Raw genomic sequence first — 11201 nt, 5'->3', positions numbered from 1 at the left:
GATTGCCGCTAAATACAACTCCAAACGTTGTTTGAATCTCCTCCAATTTTCAGCCACATTACCTGTCAACTGAAGCTTCGCCAGTGGGTGCAAACCTTCCATTTTTCACTTCGTTAGCTATTCTCCAATGGTAAGTAACGATGTTCTCTTTTGACTTGCTAATATGTGGAGAGCTGATTTCGCTGGATAGCTTGCTTGCCACTATCTCGTCGAGTTGCTAACTTCAGATTTTTCCTCTTCATCTCTTTCAATCACTTCTGACACCATGTATTGATTTGTATGTGGGTTCAATGATGACACATTCATGAAAGAGCTTGTCTTTTTATCTAAAGTATGTTCAACTCAGTTAACAGCATTACAGGAGACACCATGTTAGAGATCCATCTAAAACAAAACTAAAACTAAACTGCTTGTCTCTCACATGCCCTCTGCTGGTCAGGCATAAATAATCAATCAGGCAAATATGCTGGTAAGGCATAAGTAATCAAACAGGCAAATACCATCACTATTTGCTGATATCATTACAGTGGCCATAAATAAACATGGACTGGTTGCTATTCTTTTGGTGCATGGTACTTTCTGGGGCTCTGAGCAAGGGTACACACTCAAAACATTAACCTTTGTTGCTTTTACAGAAGCTGGGCACTCCCCGCTGTGTATTCTCAGCATTTTCTGTTTAATTTCAGATTTCTGACATTTTTCGTTCTTTTTTATCCATACAGGTTTAGTTTTGGTGCTGGCTGCAGGTTATTTACTGTGTCTGTGTTTGATTGTTTGGTGCTAGTTGCGAATAGTGTTTGCAGGTTAGTTTTGGTGTTAACTGATTAGTTGGCGGTGGTTGCTAGTTATTTAGTATATGTGTGTTTTCAGTTGTTTTGTTGCAAGCTTTGTGTTCTGTTAGTTAGTTTTGGTGCTGGTTGCTAGTTATTTAGTGTGAGTGTCTGTCTGAATGTGTATGCTTGTTTTGGTGCTAGCTGTGTATAGTGTTTACTGCTTGGTTTGGGGGTCAACTGGTTAGTTTTGATGCCGGTACAGAGTGGTTATGTTACTGGACTAGTAATCCAGAGGCCTGGGCTAATTATCTAGAGACATGAGTTCAAATCCCACCACTGCAGCTGGGGAATTTAAATTCAATTAATTAAATCAATCTGAAATAAAAAGCTAGTACCCATAATGGTGACCATGAAACTACCAGATTGTCATAAAGACCCATCTGGCTCACTATGTCTGCTGTCCTTACCCAGTCTGGCCTATATGTAAGTCCAGACCCACAGCAATGTGGTTCTCTCTTAACTGCTCTCTGAAATGGCCAAGCAAACCACTCAGTTATATCAAACTGCTATGAAAAACTATAATAATAAGAATAAAACCAGACAGAGCACCCGACATCGACCTAGGCACCGAATTCGGACATGACAAAGATCCAGTTGACCCTGCAAAGTCCTCCTCACTAACATCTGACAATTTGTGCCAAAATTGGGAGAGCTGTCCCACAGACTAGTCAAGCAGCAGCCTGACATAGTCATACTCACAGAATCATACCTTTCAGCCAATGTCCCAAACTCCTCCATTATCATCCCTGGGTATGTCCTGTCCCACCAGCAGGATAGACCCACCAGAGGTGGTGGCACAGTGGTATACAGTCGGGAGGGAGTGGTCCTGGGAGTCCTCAACATTGACTCCGGACCCCAGGAAGTGTCATGGCATCAGGTTAAACATGGGCAAGGAAACCTTCTGATGATTACTGCCTACCATCCTCCCTCAGCTGATGAATCAGTAGTCCACCATGTTGAACACCACTTGGAAGAAGCACTGAGGGCAGCAAGGGCACAGTATGTATTCTGGATGGGGGACTTAATAGCTAGGTAGCACCACTACTGACTGAGCTGGCCGAGTCCTGAAGGACATAGTTGCCATGGGCCTGCGGCAGGTGGTGAGAGAGCCAACACTGAGGACATCCTCCATTGTGTTGTGTGGCACTACCACCGTGCTAAATGGGATAGATTCAGGTCAGCTCAAAACTGGGCATCCATGAGGCACTGTGGGCCATCAGCAGCAGAAAAATTGTATTCCACAACAATCTGTAACCTCATGGCTCGGCATATCCCTCAATCTACTATTACCATCGAGACAGGGGACCAACCCTGGTTCAATGAGGAGTGTAGAGGAGCAAAACAGGAGTAGCACCAGGCGTACCTAAAAATGAGGTGCCAATCTGGTGAAGCTACAACACAGGACTACATGCATGCTAAACAGCAGAAGCATCATGCTATAGACAGAGATAAGCGATCTCACAACCACCGGATCAGGTCAAAGCTCTGCAGTCCTGCCACATCCAGCCGTGAATGGTGATAGACAATTAAACAACTAACGCGAGGAGGAGGCTCCATGGACATCTCCATCCTCAATGATGGCAGAGCCCAGCATGTCAGTGCAAAAGACAAGGATGAAGCATTTGCAACCAGCTTCAGCCAGAAGTGCCAAGGGATGATTCATATTGGCCTCCACCTGAGGTCTTTAGACAATTTAATTCACTCCACGTGATATCAAGAAACAGCTGAGCGCACTGGATACAGCAAAAGCTATGGGCCCCGACAACATCCTGGTCATAGTGCTGAATGAAGACTTGTGCTCCAGAACTAGCTGCGCCTCTAGCCAAGCTGTTCCAGTACAGCTACAACACTGGCATCTACCCAACAAAGTGGAAAATTGCCCAGGTATGTTCTGTCCACAAAAAGCAGGACAAACTCAATCTGACCAATTACCGCCCATCAACCTACTCTCAATCATCAGCAAAGTGATGGAAGTGTTCGTCAACAGCGCTAACAAGCAACATTTACCAATAACGTGCTCACCGATGCTCAGTTTTGGTTCCACTAGGACCACTCGGCTCCAGACCTCATTACAGCCTTGGTCCAAACATGGACAAAACAGCTAAATTCCAGAGGTGAGGTCAGAGTGGCTGCCCTTGACATCAAGACAGCATTTGACTGAGTGTGGCATTAAGGGGCCCTAGTAAAATTGAAGTCAGTTGGAATCAGGGGGAAAACTCTCCATTGGCTGGAGTCATAGCTCGCACAAAGGAAGTTGTTGGAGGCTAATAACCACAGCTCCAGAAAATCGCTGCAGGAGTTCCTCAGGGCAGTGTCCTAGGCCCAACCATCTTCAGCTGCTTCATCAATGACCTTCCCTCCATCATAAGGTCAGATGTAGGGATGTTCGTTGATGATTGCACAGTGTTCAGTTCCATTCACAACTCCTCAGATAATGAAGCAATCAATGCTCGCATGCAACAAGACCTGGACAATATCCAGGCTTGGGCTGAGAAGTGGCAAGTAACATTCGTGCCACACAAGTGCCATGCAATGGTACCTTCTCCAACAAGAGAGTCGAACCATCTCTGCTTGAATTTTAATGCCCATTACCATTGTTGAATCCCCCACCATCAATATTCTAGGGGTTACCATTGACCAGAAACGTAACTGGACCAGCCACATAAATACTGTGGGTGAGTGACTTACCTCCTGACTCCCCAAAGCCTTTCCACCATCTACATAGAAACATAGAAGATAGGAGCAGGAGTAGGCCATTCGGCCCCTCGAGCCTGCTCCACCATTTAATAACATCATGGCTGATCATCCAAATTCAGTACCCTGTCCCTGCTTTCTCCCCATATTCCTTGATCCCTTTAGCCTCAAGAAATATATCCAACTCCTTGAATATATTTAATGAATTGGCCTCAACTGCCCTGTGTGGCAGAGAATTCCACAGGTTCACCACTCTCTGGGTGAAGAAATTCCTCCTCATCTCAGTCCTAAATGGCTTACCCCTTATCCTTAGACTGTGACCCCTGGTTCTGGACTCCCCCGCCATCGGGAACATCCTTCGTGCATCTAGTCTGTCTAGTCCTGTTAGAATTTTATAAGTTTCAATGAGATCCCCGCTCATTCTTCTAAACTCTAGCGAATATAAGCCTAATCAACCCAATCTCTCCTCATACATCATTCCTGCCATCCCAGGTATCAGTCTGGTGAATCTTTGCTGCACTCTCTCCATGGCAAGAACATCCTTCCTCAGATAAGGCGACAAAACTGCACACAATACTCAAGGTGTGGTCTCACCATGGCCCTGTACAACTGCAGCAAGACATCCTTGCTCCTGTACTCAAACCCTCTCGCTATGAAGGCCAACATACCATTTGCCTTCTTAACCGCCTGCTGCACCTGCATGCTTACCTTCAGCGACTGGTGCACAAGGACATCCAGCTCTCGTTGCACTTCCCCTTTTCCCAATCTATTGCCATTCAGATAATAATCTGCCTTCTTGTTTTTGACACCAAAGTGGATAACCTCGCATTTATCCACGTTATATTGCATCTGCCGTGCTTCTGCCCAATCACCCAACCTGTCCAAATCGTACTGGAGTTTCTCTGCATCCTCCTCACAGGACACACGCCCACCCAGCTTTGTGTTGTCTGCAAACTTGGAGATATTACATTTAGTTCCCTTGTCTAGATCATTTATATATATTGTGAATAGCTGGGGTCCTAGCACCGATCCCTGCGGTACCCCACTAGTCACTGCCTGCCACTCGGAAAAAGACCAGTTTATTCCAACTCTTTGCTTTCTGTCTGCCAACCAGTTCGCTATCCAAGACAGTACCTTACCCCCAATCCCATGTGCTTTAACTTTACACGTTAATCTCTTATGCGGGGCCTTATTGAAAGCACAAGTGTGATGGGATACTCTCCACTTGCCTGAATGAGTGCAGCTCCAACAACACTCAAAGAACTCAACATCATTCAGGACAAAGCAGCCCGCTTGATTGGCACCCCATCCACCACCTTAAATATTCACTCCCTCCACCACCGGCGCACCGTGGCTGCAGTGTATACCATCTACAAGATACACTGCAGCAACTCGCCAAGGCTTCTTCGGCAGCACCTCCCAAACCCGCGACCTCTTCCACCTAGAAGGACAAGGGCAGCAAGCGCATGGGAACACCACCACCTCCAAGTCACAAATCATCATGACGTGGAAATATATCGCCATTCCTTCATCATCACTGGGTCAAAATCCTGGAACACCCTCCCTAACAGCACTGTGGGAATGCCTTCGCCACACGGACTGCAGCGGTTCAAGAAGGCGGCTCACCACCACCTTCTCAAGGGCAATTAGGGATGGGCAATAAATGCTGGTCTTGCCAGCGACGCCCACATCCAGTGAATGAATAAAAAAACTGTTGCTAGTTAATTAGTATGTGTTTTTGGTTAGTTTTGGTGCTAGCTGTACTTGGTGTTTGCAGCTTGGGTTTGGTGTCAGCTGGTTGGTTTCTATGCCGGTTTCGAGTCGTGCAGTGTTAATGCTGGGGCCGTCTTTATCCCTTCAGCTAATGAAAGCCGCCTGCTCGGGAGCCGGATCTGTGTGGACTGGTTACTCGCCTCTGACTGAGTGAGAAGGGTCAGGTCGGGAGGAGGGGTTTTCCATATATTATGTAATAAACGGGAGGTAGGGAAAGAGGGAGGTCCAGCAGGAGGGGGGTCCAGCCTGGGGCTGGCAGACTGCTGTCTGTATCTCTCCTTAGAGAGAAGGGCTCAGATTACAGCGTGTGTGTGTTAGAAAGTTGAGTCTTTCAGTCGCAGCCTTTGTCACTCGCTCTGCTCGCTGGCGGCTGAGGCGGACTCCAAACTCCCATCGATGTGGCCATAACTGGCTCACTCCCTTAACATCAGATATGGATTACAGGTAGGAGCTGTATCCACTTTCTCTAGCCTTCTGTTTTTTTATTTACTGCCTGTCTTTTGCTGACTTGCTCTCTGGTTCCTCCTCCCCTCTCTCTCTCCGTGTGTGTGTGGCAGGTTCTGCAAGACCACCCTGGCCCAGATGCTCCTTTTACTCTGGTGCTGCAGAATGACCAACACCGCCCAGGTTCTGGAAGGTAAGGACCAGCAGGAGGGAGAGGGGTGGGGGATGAGGGTAAAACTTCAACAGCAGTGTGTATCTAGTCTCAAATCACAGAAGTTATGAAGGAGACTTTATCCTCTACTTAGGAAGCATTAGCATGCAGTCTGCACTGTGACTAAGATCAGTTGATGTACTCTTGAATTTACGTTGCAATTTGGAGAATAGAAATGTTTTAATTGTAAAAGTGAGCCAGTATTTACAATGAGGTTTCTCTTGTATCTCAACAGTCCTTTAAGTTTTACTTTACCAACTTTCCAATCACAGACTTCCCTAGTTTGGTAAAAGGAGACTTTGTACTTTGGGGAACGGGGGTTGGGTGAGGACATGAATGAGGGCATGGAAAGGAATTCCCCATTCAAAGGCTTTTATGATTTATGTGGTACAGACTGAGCCTCAAACTGTCTGTTAGCAGCTCATGTTTGTAAATGGTTTACATTAACTATTTAGCTCGAGTCTTTGGCAAATCTCTGGCAGTGATGGCGAGAAAGTCATCCCAGGCTCCCAACACTCACCACACAGTCACTGAGAAGCGCAGTGGAGAGAGACAGGCACTATACAGTTGTGGCGGAGGTCCTTGTGTTAAGCCAGAGCTGGCAATGTGGGGTTTTACTGAAATAGATTTACAAATAAATGAATTCTTGCACATCTTCCTGATTTTTATTTTGAAGGGAAAGGGTTAATGCGTTTCCTAGTCTCAAATCACAGAAGTATGAAGGAGAATTTACATTTCTATTTAGAATATAGTCTGTATTGTGAATGAGCTCAGTGTATGCATTCTGATTTCATGTTTTAACCTGGATATGTGAAATGTTCTAATGGTAAAATGTGGCTGTATTTTAGTTATTGTGTAATTAAAGATTGCTACCCACACCAGCGGGCAAATCACCAATGTTTATTCATCAGGGTTAGCAACTCATTACTGCTACAGGCGAGAAAGACTTTTCCACCAGTGAAATAATTCATGGTAACGTCGCCTACATTTTGCCTCCAGGGAGTGAAGGATGATTTCAGATTTCAGCTACATTTAGAGACTGTACCCATCCTGTTGGCTTCTGCCAGGAATGTCACAGCTCAGGCCCCTGATTACATCTTTTGCTCCCGGGCGACTGAACCTGATTTTGCACTCCCTCAGTGTTCTGTCTGACCTTGAACTGAGCTATCAGACTCAATATCTGCTCCAATGCCAAGATTACTTACTTTCATCTCCAGATCTTTGTCTATTTACACACCCACCTTGCTCCATCTCCGCTGAAACTTTCCATGCCCTGTCTACATCACCTCAAAGCTTAAGTTATCCAACGCTCTTTTCAGTTATCATACAATCATAGAATGTTTACAGCACAGAAGGAGGCCATTCGGCCCGTCGAGCCCGTGCTGGCTCTCTGCAAGAGCACTTCAGCTAGTTCCACTCCCCTGCACTTTCCCCGTAGCCCTGCAATTATTTTTTCTTCGGGTACTTATCCAATTACCTTTTGAGAGCCATGATTGAGTCTGCCTCCACCACCCTTTTAGGCAGTGCATTCCAGATCCTAACCACTCGCTACGTAAAAAAGTTTTTCCTCATGCCGCCTTTGGTTCTTTTGCTAATCACCTTAAATCTGTGTCCTCTTGTTCTCGACCCTTCTGCAATGGGACCAATTTCTCGCTAACTACTCTATCTAGACCCCTCAGATCCCCCCCAGTTCCACAAACTCCAAACTCATCCACAGCTCTGGGCCCGTATCCTGTCCTACACATCCATCACCCCTGTCCTCCCTGACCTACTCGGTTTCAAAGACCTTGTTCTTGTCTTCAAATTGATGCATGGCTTCATTACACCGTGGCCCTGAAATTGCGGTTGGAGGCTTCCCGCAGGCGGATACCTCCGACCAGCAAAAAATCTAAGAACTTACCTGATGGTCCCGGAGGTTTGGACACCTGTGCTCCTGGGCCTCTATGTGTAGGCCTGCGTAGAGACCCACGTATCTCGGGCGAAGGCGGATAGCAAGCGCCCCATGGATCATGTGGGCCGGCCCAACCAATGAAAGAAAGGGAACCTCCATAAGTATGAATGGGAATACCCCAAAAATACACGTACACTTCAAATACATTTTAAAAAAGCACATATTTAAAATGAATCAAAATGGCATTTAATTAAATATTTAAAACAAAAATTTAATTTTTTGAAAAATAAATATACTTATTTTAATGGGGCTAAAATAAACTTACCTTATTTCACAGGTTTTTAAATGTATAAATTATTGAATTTTTTTATCTTTCTATTCTTTAAAAGTCTTAAGCTGGTAAAAGCAGGTGCTACTCCCATCGTGTCAATCGCAGATAAGGCCATCTCTGACCACTTCCTCGTAACGCTCTCCACCCACATCCCCCTTCCACATCCCACCCAACCCTACTTCCTTCTGTGTCCGCCCCTGGAAAAAACTCTCTCCCATCTCTCTTACAACTGCACTTATGAAATCCTAACTGTCCAGCCTTTGGCCCTCCATTCACCATGACATTTCTGCAGCTATCGATCTGCTCAACCACACCTTCACCACCACCTTTGATGCCCTAGTCCCTATTAAAACAATTACTCTCTCTCTCACCCTGGCCGCTCCCCCTGGTATGGCCCTCATCTCCGCTCCCTTAAATGCAAGGGACGCAGACTTGAAATTATATAGCGGACAACTGGTTTAGCCATTCACCGCCAGATCTGGCTGGACCACATAAAGCACAATCGGGTCCTGCTCTCGTCTGCCAAAATTGCTCACTATTCCAGAATCATTCTGGAATGCAAAGATAAACCCCGCCTCCTATTCTCTACTGCTAGCCGTCTTCTTAAACCCCTCTCCCCGTCTCCTCCACCCTCACCTCCGACAACAAGTGTGAGGAGCTCATAGAAACATAGAAACATAGAAACTAGGAGCAGGAGTAGGCCATTCGGCCCTTCGAGCCTGCTCCGCCATTCAACGAGATCATGGCTGATCATCCAAACCCTAGCACCCGGTCCCTACACCGACAGCCATCCCACCCAAGCCCTATCCCCGTAACCCCGTAACCCCACATATTTAATCCCCCCTAACACTAAGGGCCAATTTTTTTATCATGGCCAATCAACCTAACCCGCACATCTTTGGACTGTGGGAGGAAACCGGAGCACCCGGAGGAAACCCACGCAAACACGGGGAGAATGTGCAAACTCCACACAGACAGTCACCCGAGGCTGGATTTGAACCCGGGTCCCTGGCGCTGTGAGGCAACAGTGCTACCCACTATGCCACCGTGCTCTAAGATTGAGATCATCTGTTCAGCTGCCCCTGCCACTTCCCTTCCTTCCCCTAGCCCACCGGACAAAACTTCCTCTAAGGTCTCCCCCTGCCCTGGCCCTGAACTCACATCTTTCTCCAGTTTCTCTCCAATCTCCCCTCATGACCTCTCCATGCTCATCTTGTCCATGAGACCCACTTCCTGCTCCCTCGACCCTATTCCCACCAAACTGCTGACCTCCCAACTTCCTTTTCTGGCTCCCATGTTAACTGGCATTGTTAATGGTTCTCGCTCCTCAGGTACTGTCCCCCTCTCCCTCAAATCTGCCATCATCACCCCTCTCCTCAAAACACCAATGCTTGATCCCTCCGTCCTTGCAAACTACCGCCCCATCTCCAACCTCCCTTTCCTCTCCAAAGTCCTTGAATGTGTTGTCACCTCCCAAATCCGTGCTCATCTTTCCAGCAATTCCATGCTTGAATCCCTCCAATCAGGTTTCCACCCTTGCCACAGTACCGAAACGGCTCTCATCAAAGACACAAATGACATCCTTTGTGACTGTGACAAAGGTAAGCTATCCCTCCTCATCCTTCTTGACTTGTCTGCAGCCTATGACATGGTTGACCACTCCATCCTTCTCCAAAGCCTCTCCACCACCGTCCAGCTGGGTGGGACTGCACTCGCCTGGTTCCATTCTTATCTATCTAATCATAGCCAGAGAATCACCTGCAATGCCTTCACTCCTGCATCGTTACCTCTGGTATCCCCCCCCCCCCAAGGATCTATTCTTGGCCCCCACCTATTTCTCATCTACATGTTGCCCCTTGGTGACATCATCCGAAAACACAGCATCAGTTTCCACATGTACGTTGACAACCCTCAGCTCTACCTCATGACCACTTCTCTCGACCCCTCCACGCTCTCTAAATTGTCTGACTGCTTGTCCGACATCCAGTTTCGATGAGTAGAACGTTTCTCCAATTTAATATTGGGAAGACCGAAGTCATTGTGGCCACAAACTCCATTCCCTAGCCACTGACTCCATCCCTCTCCCTAACATCTGTCTGAGGCTGAACCACACTGTTCACAACCTTGGTGTCATATTTGACCCTGAAATGAGTTTTCGACCACATATCCGCCGCATAACTAAGACCGCCTATTTCCACCTCCATAACATTGCCCATCTCCACCCTTGCCTTAGCTCATCCGCTGCTGAAACCCTCATCCATGCCTTTGTTACCTCTAAACTTGACTTTTCCAATGCACTCCTGGCTGGCCTCCCACATTCTGCCCTATGTAAACTTGAGCTCATCCAAAACTCGGCTGCCCGTGTCTTAACTCGCATCAAATCCCGTTCACCTATCATCCCTGTGCTCGCTGACCTACATTGGCTCTCAGTTAAGCAACGCCTCGGTTTCAAAATTCTCATCCTTGTTTTTGAATCCCTCCATGGCCTCCCTATCTCTGTCATCTCCTCCAGCCCCACAACACCAACCCCCCCCCCGCCACCCCCGAGATATCTGCGCTCCTCTAATTCTGTCCTCTTGAGCATCCCTGATTATAATCGCTCAACCATTGGTGGCCGTGCCTTCTGTTGCCGAGGCACAAAGCTCTGGAATTCCCTGCCTAAACCTTTCTGCCTCACTAGCTCTCTTTCTTAGAGTCATAGAGTCATAGAGTTTTACAGCACAGAAAGAGGCCCTTCGGCCCATCGTGTCTGCGCCGCCCATCCCTCCCTATCCAGTCTAATCCCATTTTCCAGCATTTGGTCCATAGCCTTGTATGCAATGGCATTTCAAGTGCTCATCCAAATGCTTCTTGAATGTTGTGAGGGTTCCTGCCTCTACCACCCTTTCAGGCAGTGAGTTCCAGCTTCCAACCACCCTCTGGGTGAAAAAGTTCCTCCTCAAATCCCCCCTAAATCTCCTGCCCCTTACCCTGAATCTGTGCCCCCTTGTTATTGACCCCCCTACTAAGGGGAAAAGTTCCTCT

At 47.2% G+C, this 11201-nt stretch overlaps 1 protein-coding gene across 1 annotated transcript in view; it reads left to right on the top strand.

Annotated features, from left to right (window-relative positions):
• Window positions 1–5445: 5445 nt before the first annotated feature.
• LOC147115087 (collagen alpha-1(XV) chain-like) overlaps window positions 5446–11201 on the top strand; it is a 483626-nt gene continuing 477870 nt past the window's right edge. The window contains exons 1-2 of the mRNA XM_085993355.1: window positions 5446–5744; window positions 5858–5937. Coding sequence (XP_085849481.1) covers window positions 5734–5744; window positions 5858–5937 — 91 coding nt within the window. The 5' untranslated portion in view covers window positions 5446–5733. The remainder of the gene's footprint in view (window positions 5745–5857; window positions 5938–11201) is intronic.

This window comes from Somniosus microcephalus, chromosome 7 (assembly GCF_052327205.1).
Source record: "Somniosus microcephalus isolate GS21.2 chromosome 7, FLI_Smic_1.0, whole genome shotgun sequence".
NCBI classification, from domain to species: domain Eukaryota; kingdom Metazoa; phylum Chordata; class Chondrichthyes; order Squaliformes; family Somniosidae; genus Somniosus; species Somniosus microcephalus.
This window is presented reverse-complemented; position numbering and strand designations above follow the sequence as displayed.